At 49.3% G+C, this 17,204-nt stretch overlaps 2 protein-coding genes across 2 annotated transcripts; one reads left to right on the top strand and one right to left on the bottom strand.

Moving 5' to 3' along the window:
• Positions 1-6,079: 6,079 nt before the first annotated feature.
• On the top strand, positions 6,080-9,962 carry VPS37D (VPS37D subunit of ESCRT-I). Its single transcript, XM_090279114.1, has 4 exons — positions 6,080-6,298; positions 7,605-7,776; positions 8,272-8,354; positions 8,876-9,962. Exons 1-4 carry the CDS (start codon positions 6,161-6,163, stop codon positions 9,236-9,238), a joined length of 756 nt encoding a protein of 251 aa, XP_090135240.1. The 5' UTR covers positions 6,080-6,160; the 3' UTR covers positions 9,239-9,962.
• Positions 9,963-15,967: 6,005 nt separating this feature from the next.
• Positions 15,968-17,131, bottom strand: DNAJC30 (DnaJ heat shock protein family (Hsp40) member C30). The gene has a single exon (XM_090279115.1). It carries the CDS (start codon positions 17,087-17,089, stop codon positions 16,412-16,414), a length of 678 nt encoding a protein of 225 aa, XP_090135241.1. The 5' UTR covers positions 17,090-17,131; the 3' UTR covers positions 15,968-16,411.
• Positions 17,132-17,204: the final 73 nt, after the last annotated feature.

Genomic DNA, 17,204 nt, shown 5'->3' on the forward strand with positions numbered 1-17,204 from the left:
ACTTATATGAGCTATATAGAGTAGTCAAATTCATAGAGACAGAAAATAGAATGGTGGAGGCTGGCGGGGGGGGAGAATGGGGAGTTATTGTTTAATGGATACAGAGTTTCAGTTTTGGAAAATGAAAAGAGTTCTGAAGCTGAATGATGATGATGGCTGCACAATGTGAATGTACTTGATGTCACAAAACTGTATACTTGCAAATGATTAAAATGGTAAATTTTATGTCATATATATTTTACTACAAAAAAATCAAAAGGGCCCTGGCCAGTGTGGCTTAGCTGGGTGGAGTGTTGTCCTGTACACCAAAACATTGTGGGTTCCATTTTCCATCAGGGCACAAACCTGGGTTTTGGGTTAGATCCCCAGTTGAGGTGTGTATGCCAGGCAGCCAGTCTATATTTCTCTCTTGCATCGATGTTTCTCTCTCTCTCTCTCTCTCTCTCTCTCTCTCTCTCTCTCTCTCTCTCTCTCCTTTCCTGTCTTTCTAAAATAAATAAACATATTAAAAAGCAAAAGGAATCATTTATTAATAGATGCTACAATATGAACATATTTTGAAAACATTATGTTAAATGATAAAGCCAGTCAAGAAAGACCACATATTATAATATTCCATTGGTATGAAATGTCCAGCATGAGCAAGTCTATAGACACAGAAAGTACGTTAGTGATTGCCTAGGGCTGAGGGTGGTAGTGGTGGTGGAATTGGGCAAATGGGAGTGACTGCTAATGAGTACAGAGTTTCTTTTGGGGGTGATGAAAAACGTTCTAAAATTGATTGTGCCTATGTTTGCACAACTCTGTGAATATACCAAAAACCACTGAATCGTACAATATAAATTGTTGAATTCTATGGCATGTGAATTATATATCAATAAAGTTGACATTTTAAAGGGGATGGGGATTGGATCCTTGGAGAACAATTAATTTAAGACTGAAGCAAGGAGGAGAACCACAGAGGCAAAGTGTCCCCTTTGCACAGTCAGCTCTTGGAATTTCCTGGAATGTAGTAGTTCCTCCATTAGTTACAAACCAAGGGAGCCTTTCCAGAAAGATAAACCCACTGCAGCTACTGATTTTGGAGCAGACTAGAACCAGTCACCATGCTAGATGCTTATATAAAGTCACCTAATCCTTCAACTTCTCATTGTACAGATGATATAACTAATGGATTTGCTTTTGGTCACATAGGAAGTGGCAGAGCTCAGAATGGGACCCAGGTCTGTCTGACTTCAAAGCTAAGTTCTAAAAATGGACCCTAAAATAATTCTTAATTTTATATATAAGTTCTCAGACTTACCAAAAGTGTAACTCAGCTTAAGAACTCAAATTCTCTCTCTCTATGCCATTGAAGTCTCCTCCATCTCATCTCTGATCCCATCCCTCTTCTACCATACAACCATGCTCCTGAATTTGGTATTTATTGTTCCCATACTTTTATTATTTTGTATGTATCTCCAAGCAATATTAAGTGTAGTTTTGCATGTCTTTAAGCTTTATATAAACATATTATACTGAATGTACCCCTCTGAGGCTGCCTTTTTCATTCAGTGTTGTTTGTGTTCATCCAAGTTGACATGTGCATCTGTACTCTGTTCATTTCTATTGCTGTAGAGTATGAAGTATTCCATTGTATAAAGGTACACCAGTTCCTCTGTCACTATCCTGGGATTGGACATTTGGGTTGCTTCTAGTTTTTTGTTCTTACAAGTCGACCTGCTATGAACATTCTTGCTCAGGTCTCCTGGTCTTAGAGAGTGGAAGTTCCTAGGAGTTTGTATTAGTCTCCTATGACTGCTGTTACAAATTAGCACAACACTAGTGGCTTAAAACAACATAAATCTATTATCTTACAGTTCTGGATATCATAAGTCTGAATGGGTTTCACTGGGCTGAAGTGAAGGTTTTGGCAGGGTCACAGTCCCTCTGGGTCTCTAGGGGAGAATCTATTTCCTGGAGTGTTTTGGCATCTAGAAGCCACCTGCACTTCTTGGCTTGTGGTTCCTTATTGCATCTTCAAAGCCAGCAATAAAGTGTTTTCAAATTTCTCTGACTCTGACCCTTTGCTTCCATTGTCACATCTTCTCTGATTCTGACTCTCATGCTTTCCTTTTTTCTTTTAAGTATATTTCATTGATTATGTTGTTACAGTAGTCCCATTTTTTTCCCCTTTGCTCCCCTCTGCCCAGTACCCCCAATCCCACCCCCCTTAGTTCATGTCCATGGGTTTTGCATATAAGATCTTTGGCTTCACCCTTTCCTATATTATTCTTAACTTCTCTCTGTCTATTTTGTACCAACCAATTATGCTTCTTAGTCCCTGCAGCATTTCCCCATTTCTCCCCCTCCCTCCTCCCAGCTGATAACCCTCCGATGATTCTGACACCTATGATTCTGTTCCTATTCTGGTTTGCTTAGTTGAATTTTGTTTTTAATTTTTAGTTTCAGTTGTTAGTAGTTGTGAATGTGTTGTCATCATGCCTTCCTTTTATAAGGACCCTTGTGATTACATTGTATGGATAATCTCTCCATCTCAAGATCCTTGACTTAATAACATCTACATTTTTTTTTTCCATGAAAGATAACATATTCACAGGTTCCAGGATTAGGATGTGGACATCTTTGGGGGCCATTATTCTGCCTACAACAAAGGGAAAAACTGGGCAGTGTGATATGAGCATCTCTGAATTACGAGTTTGTCAAATTGCTCTCCACAGTGAATTGATCCTCTCCTACCAGCGATGTATAGCATTCCTGTCACTCCCATTTTCACCAACACTTGCTATTATCTGACTTTTTAGTTTTTGTCCACTTGATGGCGATGAAATGTCTGGGCTTTGACTGCTATGTGGTCAAGAAAGAGACTGCAGTCAGTGGTGTCGAGTGGGAAAAGGAGGGGCTCTGGAAGTAAGAATGTGGTCAATGGCCTTGGCTAAAGCAGTTCCCTTGAAGTGGTAAGAGGGGGGTGAAATGAGACCAAGTCAAGGAATAAGGAAGGCCAGGAAAAGGCCGAAGGAATGCAGAGTGTAGAGAGTATGTATGCCTCAGTCAGCTTGGGCTGCTGCTACCAGGAGACCTGAGTCAGGGGCCTCCCCCTCCTCAGTTCTTTCCCTGCTTGCAAGAGACGAATTCAGGTGAGTGAGAAACACATATAGTGGAAATGATATGTTTATTTATGAAATACACATGAGCACAAAACTACAGGCAGGCACCCAGCTAGTCTGAATGCCCCACGTATAGAGGATATCAAGTTGTTAGTAAGTTTGTTCTATACACTTGAACCCGAAGCTGCAAGTGGGCACCCAGCTAATCTGAGTGCCCCAACTATTGGGGTTTAGGGGTTATATATTTTAGCCAGTTTTTAGGTTCCCCCTCCTTCTCCTCCCCCTTTCAGACTTTGGGATTAATATACAGTCACAAAGGCTTTCTTTCCCAGCCAGTGAAATTGTTACAAAGGCTTTCTTTCCCAGCTAGTGGAAACGATACATAAAATTTCAAGGGCTCCCCTCCTCCTGTGCTATCATAGTTTTGCTTGTGATGTTTGGAACGCCTGGCAATCTTATCGGACTGAGCTCGGGACTGCTGAATCAACTGGTGAGACATGTCTTTCTTTTGTTTCTAGCCTCCTGTTTTAAGTTCTTCATTAGACTGCACTGGGTGAGGGCCCAGCTTTATTTCCCCTCTGGCCGCTCATTGCTGGCTGCTACCTAACACTACCACAATGAAATACCACAGATTTGGGAGCTTAAACAACAGATATAGACTTCTCACAATTCTGGAGGCTGGAAAGTCCAAGATCGAGGTGCCAGCAGATTTAGCAATAGTTTCTGGTGAGACCCCTCTTCCTGGTTTTGTAGACAGCTATTTTCTTGCTGTGTTCTCACTGGAAAAGAGAAAGAACTCTGCTCTCTCTTCTTATAAGGACACTAGTGCCATTATGGGGGGCCCAATCTCATGACGTCATCTAAATCTAATAACCTCTCAAAGGCTTCATTTTCAAAAACCATTATATTAGGGGTTAGGGCTTCCACATATAAATTTGAGGGTCGGGGGAAGGAACACAAACATTCAGCCCATAACAGGCTACTTTCAAAATATTGGAGGATGTGTGAGAGGCAGACTATCAGTCTAAAGGCAGAGAGAAAGAGATATAACTGATGGAATAGGTCAAGGCATCTTGGAGGAGGCAAGTGAAGATAAGACCCATAGAATGGTTACCTGGATTGGCTTTGAAGGGAGGAGTGGCTGCTGTTTTTGGAGATGGGAGGGAAGGAAGGACACTGAGGCAAATACATAAGAAATCCAGAGAGGTGAGGCAGAGAGCAGGAAAAGGTTCTCCCTGTGATGAGCAGCACAGTTATCTACTGAGACAGGCAGGAGTGGGTTTAGGGGTCTGAGGAGTCTGGGGAAGGTTTATAGAGCCCAGTGCCCACTGGACTGAACAAAGGGGGATTGGTGAGAAAGAGGGGGTAAGCTGAGGCAGGGGCCTCCCATCAAGTCTTACCAGCACTCTGATGGTGAAAAAGACCTGGAGCCCAGAGTGGAAGGGGCCAAAGGAGGGCCATGTAGGATTGTCTAGAAGACCCCTGGAAGTGTAGTGGAAATGATGGGCCCTGAGTTGGCAGAGTAGAACCAGGGAGATCATAGCCAGGAAACTGGAATGTGTGGAGGGCTTTTTGCTAATGCCCAGGACCACAGTGGGAGGAGAGCAGAGACTGTAGGAGCACAGAGGAGAGGGGTACAAAACCCAGCCTCGGAAGGTAGAGAGGGCTTCTTGGAGGTGGTGATGTTTCAGCTGAGTTTTGAAGGGGAAAACCAAATTTCAGTTATCATAACAATGTGGAAGAAGTTTTAGCTCTGCAGTCTGTCAATAAGCCTGTCCTGTCCTGTCCCATTCCATCAGTTTTGTCTCTTCTTTCTCAGACATCTGCCCAGCATGGTCTGGATGGATTGGAAGAGTCTTTGTTGAGCTCTTTCAGTCCCCTATATGTTGGCTTATGGATTTCTCTTTGGTTCATTATTTTCTCCTTTAACTTCAGAACTCCTATTCACCCTTCAAAACCCAGATCAAATGTCACTTTTCCTGGTGAGCCTTTCTGATTGCCCTGGTCCCACTTCTGTGCTTTCTTAGTGTGGTAAAGTGGAACAAGCTCACTCATTACTGATTGATTTTAGAAAAGTGGCTTAATCTTTGAGTGTCTGTTTCCTGACGATGGCACTGGCCAAATCCAGCTGTGAAGATAAGGTACATGACATCCTCTGGCATCATATGGGAATCACACAGGAAGCCATCATTTGGTGACACTTAGCGTTCTGTCTTGTCCTAGAGTAGCTGAGTGAGAATGTGATTCTATCTAAATCCATGAGTTCCCTGAGGGCAGAGAGGGTACCTCCACAGGGCCTAGCCCTGTACGCAGGCATCATGTGCTCTGTGGATCCTGTACAGAAGAGAAGAACTGAGATTGCCTATCATTAACTTTTAATGTGACTTTGGGAAGGTGACATCATCCCTGTGAATCCGCTTCCCCATCTGTCAAATAACAACAACATATTAGGTATTCATTTACTACAGGTAACACTCAACACTCACTATCTCTAATCCTCACATTGTGCATCATCACCCCATTTTGCAGAAGAGAAGACTGAGGCTTGGGAGGGTGAACGACTTGTCCAAGTTAGCCGCAGGGCGGGAGCTCCTGGAGTCCAGCCAAACTCAGAAAATTGTTGTGCAAATCCAGGGGGGGAATGTGAAATAGCCCTGCAAATTGCAAACGCCTAGTGTCGGATTCCGTGTTTGGGGGGGTATGGTGAATGATGGACGACCAAGAGGAGGAGTGCGGAGAGAGGAAGCCTCAGATATCCAGATGGGATCTGGAGGATGGTTTAGTCTGCCAGTCCGAGGGTGAAGGAGGCGCGGCGCGGCGCAGCACTGCCGGGGTGAGAGGGGTGCGGCTCGCCCCCTCTCCGCCCCACCCCCCAGCCTCCACGCCGCGGCCCCTTTAAGAGCGGGCGGGGCGCCCTCTGGCGGCGGAGCGGCGCGCGCGGCCGGAGCCGGAGCCGGATCCCGGAGCTGGAGCAGAGCGGAGCTGGGGCGGAGCGGGCGGAGCGGGCCGAGCGGGCCGAGCCAGCAGCCGAGCTGGGGGCGCGGGCGGGCGGCATGTACCGGGCCCGGGCGTCGCGGGCGGGGCCGGAGCCCGGCAGCCCGGGGCGCTTTGGGATCCTCAGCACCGGGCAGCTCCGGGACCTGCTTCAGGATGAACCCAAGCTGGACCGGATCGTGCGGCTCAGCAGGAAGGTAGCTCGGGGGTCGCGGGCGGGGGTCGCGGGGGACGGGCCGCGGCCTGCCGGACCTGCAGAGCAACCAAAGGGCCGCGCTACCCGGGCCGCGGGCCGCGGGCGGGCGCTGGAGCCTGGCACGTACGAGTGGGCCCCGCGGAGCCGCCCCCGGGGGAGGGGGCGCCCAGAGCCGGCCTGGGGCGGGTGGGGCGCAGGAGACACAGGGAGGCGCCTATGCACCCCCGGGATGGCTGCGAGGCGTGTCCTACAGCGGATGCTCCAGGGAGGTGTGTTGTGGGGGGCCCTGGCTCGCACACCCACGTTCTATAGGGCCAGAAAGGGGAGGTTCTTCCCATAGGAAGAACTAGGGGCCTGTTTAACACCTGGGGGTACCGTTGTGGGAGCGCCCGCATCCTGGGGATACAAGAGGAGGCTTTGTGTCTTTCTTTGGGTAGGGGTACTGAAAGCTGAGGTGTGTATTTCATAGGCCACCGTAAGAGAAAGTTGTATATTTCACAGGCGATAGGCCCGGGCTGGTTGGCTGTGGGGGGCAGAAAGGGAAAGTGTGTGTTGGAAGGAGGCAGACAGGAGGGGCATGTGCATCTTATAGGGGACAGATGGAGGGTAGTGTGTTTCCAGGAGCAGGGAGGGGAAGCTGGGTTCTCCTAGAAACAAGGAAAAAGCATTCTCCAGAGCCAGGAAAGAAAGGGGCTCTGCTTTCTGCAAGAGAAGGAAAGCTGGGAGCAGGTGTTAGGGAATCCGGGAGCAAAAGGGGGTGTGTATTCCTTGGGGGTGTGGGGATTCCATTGGAGGGAAGAAGGAGAGGTGTGAGGGGAAGAGAGGGTGGCTTGAGGAGGTACTATGCAGGTACAGGGTGAAGACCACTCTGGAGAGTCAGAGCAGGGGTGGGAGTGTTTTCAGCACAAACACCTGAGGAGGAAGCAGACAAAGGCCTGGAATGAGAGGGAAGCTGCCCATGCATGGAAAATGGGACAGAGGAGGGAGGGGGACTCCTCAGGGACCTGAGCAGACATATTAATTGAAAAATTAAAAATTAACTAACATTTGTAGAGGCCTTCATAGTTTTCCTCACTTCAGTCTCATCACAGCCCTATAAGATAGTGGTTTTTAGCTCACTTTGTAGAGGAGGAAACTGAGGCCCAGAAAGGGAGCTCAAGGGAAAACCCTGTCTGGGCTTCTTGCAGTCTCTACACCTGCTGGCTCCTCATCCTGAGATTGGCCTGTGGGCACGATTGCTCAGGGTGGCAGTAGGTGGATGTGGGCAGACTCCCTGAGTGCGCCTCTTGGCTCTTCTCTGGTGGCAGTTCCAAGGCCTGCAGCTGGAGCGTGAGGCATGCCTGGCTTCCAACTACGCACTAGCCAAGGAGAACCTAGCATTACGGCCCCGCCTGGAAATGGGTCGAGCTGCCCTGGCCATCAAGTACCAAGAGCTTCGAGAGGTGGCTGAGAGCTGTGCGGACAAGCTGCAGCGACTGGGTGAGGGGACAGCTGGGAGAACTGCCTGGGGTGGGTGGCAGTTGGCCTTGGGAAATGCTAGGCTCTGAAAGGTGGGACTTGGACAGACCTATTCTCCTGGGCAAGTTTGGCGGGTGCTACTCCCGGAAAACTAAGTTGGGGAGGTGAACAGTTGGTGACCAGAGCTGGGTTGTAAAGGCCAGATGGGGACCCTGGCAATGGGAGGAAAGGGGGCCTAATACAAGCCTGGGGTGCTCTAGGAGACAAAGCCCCTGCTTCCTCTTTGCACTAGGACTGAGGGCAGAAACTTGGGGAAAGGTGAACAAACTGATGCCATGGGCATTGTTCAGATGAGGAAACTGAGACTACAGAGAGGGAAAGGGAAGCACTGAATCAGTACAGGGTCAGTGAGAGTCACAATTGGGCTCTGGGGCTGTGGCCTGTCTGTCCTGGGTGAGAGGCTGTGACAGGCTGTGAGGGCAGGGGTTATTCACTCTGTTCCTCTGTGGCCCTCAGAGGAGAGCATGCATCGCTGGAGCCCCCACTGTGCTCTGGGCTGGCTGCAGGCTGAGCTGGAAGAGGCTGAGCAGGAGGCTGAGGTGAGGCAAGGGGAGACTGGGCCTGGGGACAGGGAGAGTCACATCCTGTCATTTCCCCCCTTTATTTTTACATTGCAGGCTTGAGAGCCCCTCCTCCAGGAAGTCTGTCCTCAGTGCCAGGCCCCCAGGAGAGCTCCCCTGTGAATGTCTCAGGGCTGTGTAGGCTGGGTCTACAGGGGAGCTAGGACAGACTTCTCAGTGCTGGGTTGGGAGCATAGTGCTCAGTGAATCAGTGGAAGTAGGGGAGGAGGGACCCTGGCCCTAACCCTGATGGGCGACACCTAAGTCTACTTAAGTGTGTCCCTATCCAGCAGCTCTGGTGATAGTAAGGAAATAGAGGCTTGAAAGTAGAGGACATTTGTCTGCACTCGGCAAGTCAGAGGCACACCCAAGCTGGAACTCAGGTGGCCTGTCCCCTAGCTGTGGTCACCATTGGAAGGGATTCAGGATGGGAAGGAGAGAGGGCCAGTCCTCAGTCTTTGGTTGTGCTCCTTCCAAACTGTCCCTTCCTCCTGTCCCAGGAGCAGATGGAGCAGCTGCTGCTGGGGGAGCAGAGCCTGGAGGCTTTCTTGCCTGCTTTCCAGCGAGGCCGTGCCCTGGCCCACCTGAGGCGAACCCAGGCTGAGAAGCTGCAGGAGTTGCTGCGGCGCCGGGAGCGGTCTTCCCAGCCAGCCCCCACTGCTGCTGCGGATCCCCCCAAACCCTTCCCTGCTGCAGCTGTCCTGCCCACCGGGGCTGCCCGGGGGCCACCAGCAGTGCCCCGGAGCCTGCCCCCCTTGGACTCCCGCCCAGTGCCCCCACTGAAGGGCTCCCCCGGGTGCCCCCTTGGCCCAGCTCCTCTGCTGAGCCCTCGGCCCTCGCAGCCAGAGCCCCCCCACCGGTAGGATCCAGGGTATGGCTCCCCAATGGGGGGCCCAGACAAACTTGATGCGTGGCTCCTCCTCCTCCCCCACTGCCTGGGTGGGGGGAGGGGCAGGCCCCTCCCCTTGGCCTCAGGCAGGCCCTGGCCCTGGAGGCTGAGCTGGGGAGGAAGGTCACCTGGAAGATGCCCAGAGAGAGGGCTTGGGGTGGGGTGGGCAGGGTGTTATGCCTCTGGCACTGAGGAAACTCTGCCCTTTTTTTTCGGTCCCTGGCTGGGGCCTCCCAGGTGATGGGCAAGACCCAGTGAAAGAACTTGACTCATGGCGACTTAGGAAGGTGCCCACTTCCCCCAAGAGGCCCTGCCTCATGGGGCTGTTGCACCCTACCACTCCATTGGGCTGGCACAGTGCCAAGGCTGACAGGAGCGTTTCCCATCATGTACTGAGCCTACCTTACCCCCAGACCTGGGGCCCACTGCCTAGGAGCCAGGTGGTCAGGTCCCAGCTGTAGGGTCAGAGACACCATGGCCCTAGGGCCCTACTCATGCTCCAGACCCTGGGGCAAGGTAGGCGAGGGGCTTCTGACCTGCACAGGTGAGAGTGGGCCGTCCCCAGGAAAGACCATTCTGTATTTTTTTGTCCTGTCTCCTTAGAATGGAACATTTTTGAGGGCAGGTCCTTGTCTTTGTATGTTCTGTCCCCAGCCCCACCTCCCAGGGGCCGTCAATAAATGTGATGATGAGGATGATGATGCTGCCCGACTCCTCTCTGCTCCCTCAACCAGCCAATCTGCTGTTGCGGCCTCTACATCTCAGCTCCTGCACTTTCTACTTTTGAGATGCCCTTCCTTCCTTTCTGCCCATCCAAAGCCCAGCTGTCCTTCAGGTCCAGCACTGCTCCTGACTCTTCTATGAAGCCTTTTCTGATTACCAACCTGTGGGAGACTTTCCTGACTCTTAGCTTCCTGGCACTTCTGGCCTGAAGTACACTTTGCTTCTTCACTGTTCTCCAGTAGCCTCACCTGTACACCTGGGTTGCCTGTAAGCCCAGTCAGGATGGTCCTTGCTCCTTCTCTGGCCTGCCAAATGGCCACCCCCACTGAGTGATGGAGGGAGCACTATAGCACTGAAGGTATCTGTCTTCAACTAGGATAAACACGAGGTGGCCAGCTTGGCTGATGAGTGTGGGACAAGAGGATGGGAGAGTAGAAACATGACCCAAATCAGCTTAGGCCAAGTCTGATGAGATGAAGTCTGGCCAGGAGGCATGAAGTTCTCATTAAGTAAGAAGGGGCAGTCAAGAGTGCTGGAGAAGTGAATGTGATCTTGGTCCATGTTAATAGGAATATAACCTTCTAAAAAGAGGGAACTGTTGGGTTGGCTTGACTTGTCACCGTAATTTTACACTGTTAAGAGGAATCCCCAAAACAGTACCTTTGGAATAATAATAAGAGGATTGGACTAAGTCCCATGTGGAACAGTTGAGGGATCCAAGTAGAGCCAGAGGTCAGAGCCTAGACCAATGGTGGGAACCACAAGGAGCCAGATTTGGAATCATTATGAGGCCCTTAAGTCAGGGCTGCTATTGCAAGTAGATGGTCCTCGTCTCTATAAAGTGTGAACAGTGTGAGTGAGCTTGATCTTTAGAGATTTAGGCTTTAGTTAGAGGGCCTGGCCCATCTGAGCTTATGAGAGCCCTTCCAAATTTATTACATCGGGGCACAAAGAAAGCACTGATAGTGTCCCCTTTAGACCCTCCATCCAACTGGCCTTGGTTCTCTTACTGTCCTGTGAGCACTTGAGCTGCTGGAGGCTGAGGGACACCGAAATCTCTTTGCCTGAGAGGACAATAGATGGAACAGCTCTGGAAGACCTCCCAAATTCTATGTACAACCTATGGCAGGATGGGCCCTTCTTGCCCTTGCTTCCCATTCTGGATCCATGCTTACAGGCACTTTTTTTGTTTGTAACTAAAAGGAGAAAAGGGGCTAAGGTTGGGCATATCTGAGCCTTCTTCCACTATCGTGAATTGGGGACCAGCCTCAAAAAGGAGAGAAGGTCAGCCTTTCCTCCCCAGGGCAGTTAAGAAGAAAGAGGAAAAACCCAGGGAGGGGAGAAGAGTATTACCATGGAATTGGCTGGGATCCTTCAAAAGTCCTCACCTACATCAGGGAACTCAGACTGTTTTAGAAGGGGTAGGGACTGGAGTCCCTTAGAGTTCTGCTCCAGCCTGAAAAAGACCGCAGCAGGTGGGTACAGATATGACCAGTGTCAAGTGGGCCTAGTTTTGGGATATGGGAAAGGCTTAGAATTGGACAGTTAATAAACTTCATTAACTTTCTTGCTTGAAGATACATGGAATGTTCTGGAAGGTTGCAGTCAGGACTCTCTTTTTGCTTGAAACCTACTGGACTTTGTTCCCAGGTTCTGAGGCCCCAGAGAATGATCCTAGCTGTAATCCTCTACGAGAGAACAAATTTAAGTGTCTACATCAAGGAGCCCATGTGTAAGGCTACCAGTACTTTTACAAACAAAAAACACAAAGTTGTCCAAATAACAAAATTCCCATCCCTTTTTGATAGAGTTCCTACCTCTCAAGAAAGTCTGTGCACCCACTTGTTTGGGAATCACTAGCTTCTGCACGTTTCCTCAAGCTTCTCCCATTTTCCAAATACGAAACATGACATTAAATGGGTTTTTTTGTTTTTTGTTGCCAATCAAGGCTTACTGATCTAAGCAAACCTGAACTAGAATAGGCTCACACCTTTACCACTGAATCATGTGGTCACTGCAAAGCTACAGCTAGAAACTTGCCCCTGACCTCCAAAGTTAGAAAATCAAATGGTTTCCAAGAGACCAAGCTGGACTAGCTGTGGGTTTATCCTAATTTATACAAGGACTGTATATAAAAGATTGAGTGTAGGAATTGGTGTTACTATATTATGCAGAGGGAGAGCCTCTGGCTTTGTCTAGGACTTTAGCACTGCTGTATACCTCTTCAGATTCTTCTGGTCCCACATGAAAATAAGATTGAAACCCGGCCTCTCTGCATAAAGTGTGAGCACTTACATATGATGTAAATTCAAATGCCTGTAGGGGCCAGTAAGATCACAGAGGTGCAAAGCAGTCAATTTCTACAAAGAAATAACACCCTCTCCCATTTTTTTCTAGAAATGCATGGTCCTTTTTCAAAATTCCCCCGTTTTGATAGACATGGGATAGAGATATTTCTCTACTGTGAGCAAAATGGTGCAAATGTGTGTATCAAGGCCTTTTATAATTCCCCTGAGGGTGGGAGTGCAGAGAAATGTGGAGAAATATCCTATCTAAAAGGCAGATGTTATAGCTTCTCCTAGGCAGTAATGCAGTTATCTGAGTTAGCTCAATGGTGGCACATTTTCTCATTTTTTGAGAGAAGTCAGAAATCTAGATTTTTATGCCGTCTCCTCAGTCATGAATGTTGGCTAGTTATTTTAAGATACTGTGCCAGCCACAGGCAAACACTGTGAGACCATGAATCTTGGTTGTTCTGAAACAAGCCTTCTTTTCTCTAGTAGCAGTTCCCTCCCAGGACTGTGAGTGTGAATGCTGAAGAGGAAAAGGTGGGATGGGAGGGCCAACCTACCTCAAGACTAATGATAGGACCCCAGGCTCGGATAGCCTTAAGATTGGTATGATAGCTACACGCACAGTGACACTATGGCCTCACAACACATGGGTGAAGGTGAACTCTGCACTGGCTTCTTGGATGTGAGCACACTGAGCATTCTCAGCATATGCAAGTTCATGAGGTCCAAACTCAGGTCTTACTATCATCTTAAGTCACTAACAGAGGGACTCTCAGCTGCTCTGCACAACCTCTATGGCTGCCAGGGCTACAAATGTGGCCTGAAGCAGGCAAGGCAGGCCTTCCCCTGTGATTCTGATTATAGGTGGGTGGCAGTATATGATCTCATCACAGGGCTGATGAACTTAGAGGAGGCAAAGGCCAAGAGAGAGCCCACTTTTCTAGTGCACTGAATTTAAGAGTGAATTGAAGTAGCACCACTACTTACCATTTGTCCCTTCTCTCAGCCTCTCTTCATGAGATCTGATGGCCTTCCAAGAAGCTCAAAGGTCCAAGACATAGCCTCGGTCCCTTCACCATTTTTCCAAAAGGAAGTGTGCTGGCCCCTCATTTGGGCTCTATCCTTCGTGCCTCAGCCTCAGGCTGTGGCTGTAAGGAACATACATATATGGAGTCAATAATAACCAAATGGACAACTCACTGGTCTAAGATAGGTTATTCTTATTAGTTTTGGCTTGTGCTGGAACCATTACAGTGGACAAGGTACATTCTGTGAACAAATTGCCAGAACCTCAGATGGAAGCAAGAAATCCTACTCCCTCAGCATTGAGGTGGGTAAAGGATTTCACCCAGCAATAAATAAAGGGCAACAGAGGGAAAAGTAGGTTGCCTCAGGAGAAACAAAATCCTGATCAATTCCAAAGACAGTATCACAATTGCCTAGACACATATACCTTTGATCCTATCTTGTTGCCTCTGTCTCCCGATTTAGGACCTGTGTGTACTGTTCATTTAGCCTTGTACTATACCTGCAATCCTGTCCCACCCCAATGAGCATAGCTTGAGATAGGCTGGGCCCCTCTTTTCCATCTCCCATTGAAAAGGGACTAAAGGTGAGCATGTCTGAACCTTCCTCCACTATCAGAAATTGGGAAACAGCTCCTACAAGGCAGAGACTAACATCTATAGTCCAGTCCAGCCTCTCCTTTCCAGGGTAGAAAGGAGAAATGTTCCCATGGGGACAAGGTAACATTGGGGGGCTGTCCTTCTAAAAGCTTCCCACACATCTCCCCTTCCATAAAAAGCCCAGACTGCCCTGGCTCGTGTGGCTCAGTGGATTAAGTGCCAGCCTGCAAACTAAAGGTTGCCGGTTTGATTCCCAGTGAGGGCACATGCCTAGGTTGTGGGCCAGGTCCAAGGTTGGGGATGTGCAACCGATCGCACATTGATGTTTCTCCCCCTCTCTTTCTCCCACCCTTCGCTGTTCTCTAAAATGTTAATAAATAAAATCTTTAAAAAAAAAAAAGCCCAGACTCAGTTTAGAGACAGTAGGGAGTGGGGTTCTCTCAGAGTTCAGGTCTGGCTTTAAAAAAAAGCTGAGGCAAGAGAATAGCACTATAGGAGTACTTTACTGGTTCTATGCCTAAGGAGAAGCTGACCTAGACAATTAGTAAGTTTTACTGACTACCCTACATGAAATATTCTGGAATGTTCCAGAAGTTTCACATAGTCTGGACCCCCCCCCCCCCCCCACACACACACATATGAAATCTTCTGGAACTGTCTATCTACTTCCATGTTCTGGGGCCCCAGGAAATGTTCTTGCCCATGATACAGCAAGAAAACGAACTTGAAAGCTCTATGTTAAGGAGCCCATGAGAAAGAACCCAGCTATTACAGACCACTAGTGCTTTTACAAACAAGACCCAAAAGAACCCCAACTCCTTTTGATAGAATATTTGCCCCAAGAACAGTTATGCCCCAACACCTTGGTTGAGTCATGAGTTTCTGTACATTTTACTAAGCTTCACTTCCAGAAATTTCTATTTCAAGAACAATACTCTCCCTCGTTTTTCAAGTATGAAACATAGTAATATTAAACGTTCTTTTTCAAAGTACATATGTCCCACCCCCCAAATCAAGGCTCACTGTGTATTGCTGGCCTGAACACGGGTGGGCTCAAATCTTTACCATTGAACTGTGTGGTCACTGCAAACCCATAAGGGCTTGCCCCTTACTTCTAAGGCTAGAGAATCAGAGGCCAAATTGAACTAGCTATGGGTTTATTCCAATTTATACAAGGATTTCACACGAGAGTGTGAATGCAGGAATTGGTATGAATATACCAAAGCACTTCTGGCTTTGTTTAGTCTCTGCACTTAGGCCTGTGCCCTCGTGGTAGATCTCTCACAAAGGTTTTCCTATCGCACAGCTTTACACTAAGCCCCAGTATATAAACATTCAAACACCAACAATCTCACAGCCATACACCCTATGTGCAGTGACTAGGGATTAAGAGTGCCTGACTACTACTGCTCTAGCCAAGTGATGACTGACCAACTGCATAGCACAAATTAGAAACAGAAAAAAAGCCTTAGGCAGTTCTGAACACGCAACCAAGTTTTCACCACAGGCCTCCTGATTCTCAGTAGTCATTCCAACTCCAAACTCTCCAAATTCCCCACAGCCTCAAGCAACCATGCATGTTTCCAGGGCTTCGCTCGTTGGACCTGCAATGAACACTGCAAGCTAAACAGGATGTGCTACACTGAGCTCTTATTTCTATGAGGTTTGGGTTGCATTGTGAGCGATAGGGCTAGCTGGTAAAGGTATGACCAAGAGACAGGCACATGTCCCAAGGGCAAACTTGACTCTACTAGCATGTTTTAACCACTGAGCCCATTAGAACTACAGATAACAAAGTGTGACAGACCTCAAGAGAGCAAATGATTTGCTTTCTGCTGTCATGCCCACAGAGAAACTTCTCTAAGGTTATGTGTTAGATAAGTCTGGGCAAAGGAACATTCATTCCTTATGCTTGATGACCTTGCTTTCCCACTCCCTCACGCCACCAGCAGGACTGGGGTTTGGGACTGACCATAGAATAGCAAGGTTTCCACACATCACATTTTTAGCCTACATCAGGTCTCACCTGCGGCCTGGGAAACTCACAGAAAGACAAGGTAGTACAACCCCAGAAATTTTCTTTTGGCAGCCAACAATTGGTCACATTGCACGTTTCAAGGTTACAGAGCCCCACAGCACAAATATGGGGGCAGGAGCAGACAATTCTTTCTCAGAGCTCTACAAAAAAGCCAGAGCAAGTGTTGCAGAAGCTGACAACATCAGAAGGCAAGCTCTGGAAACAGGCATTCAAGGGACTCCAGAAAATCCTTCGCTCTCGGGCTTTCAAGGCTCTTCATTTTGAGGTCTCCTCCTTGGGCATCAAAAAGCCTCCTTTTCTGGACCGCAGGGGGAGGGATGTGGTCAATGGCTAAGCTGGGCGGGTGGGAAGAGGAGGGGAGAGCGGTTCCTTCGGACCCCAGCAGAGGTAGACTATGGAAGGCGAAGGGTTCAAGACAGGAAAGGCCCATTTTCTGGGGCCTTGCTCCCCTTCACCTCTCTCTCCGATTAAAACCGAAAGCTCATGATGATGAAGATTGTTAGGATAAGGAAGACTAAAGTGTCTCGGGTCTCGTTCCAACGGAAGCCCTTCTTAGCCCGATTCTCCTGCTGCTTGAGAAGGGCCTCACGCCGGGCCTTGAGGCGGCGTTCGCGCTCTAGCTGTTCCCCGTAGTGCGCCTGGTAGAAGGCGTCAAAGTTGAACATAGTGCGATTCGCGCCCGACGCGGCCTGACCACTGCCGCGGGTTCGAGAGGAGGGCGGCGGGGTGTGGGGCGAGCCAGAGTCCGCTGAGGAAGTCTTGGAAGGCCGGACACCAGGGCCGCGCAGGTCCACGTCGCTGAGCAGGCCGCGGTCATACTTGCGGCGCAGGGTGGCACTGCCCAGCACCACATATGCCTGGGAGATTTGCGTAAAGCGTTCGGCAGCCTCAGCGCTCCCCGAGTTGCGGTCGGGGTGGTAGAGAAAGCTTTGCCGGTAGTAGGCGGCCTTGATTTGCGCCTGCGTGGCCGTGGAGGGGACGCCAAGCAGCTCGTACAGCGCCGTACGCGAGTACGGGCCGTCGCCTCGAGAATAAGCCCTCGCTTCTAGGCCAAGGCACCCTATCTGGTTTCGGGAGGGCCCCCGAAACAGCCACAACTTGCCCAGTAACAGCCACGGCCACCTTAGATTGTACTTCGCTGCCATCTTGAATGAATCTGGAGGGCGGTGCAAAGATTAACTGGCCAATGGAAGACGAGCGTTGTTTGCAGCGTGTTGGCCCTGTAGCCAATCGAGTAAAAAAGAGGGCGGGGAGGAGTGG

The sequence above is a fragment of the Furipterus horrens genome, unplaced genomic scaffold (genome assembly GCF_987537825.1).
Source record: "Furipterus horrens unplaced genomic scaffold, mFurHor1.1.pri manual_scaffold_5, whole genome shotgun sequence".
Classification (NCBI taxonomy): domain Eukaryota; kingdom Metazoa; phylum Chordata; class Mammalia; order Chiroptera; family Furipteridae; genus Furipterus; species Furipterus horrens.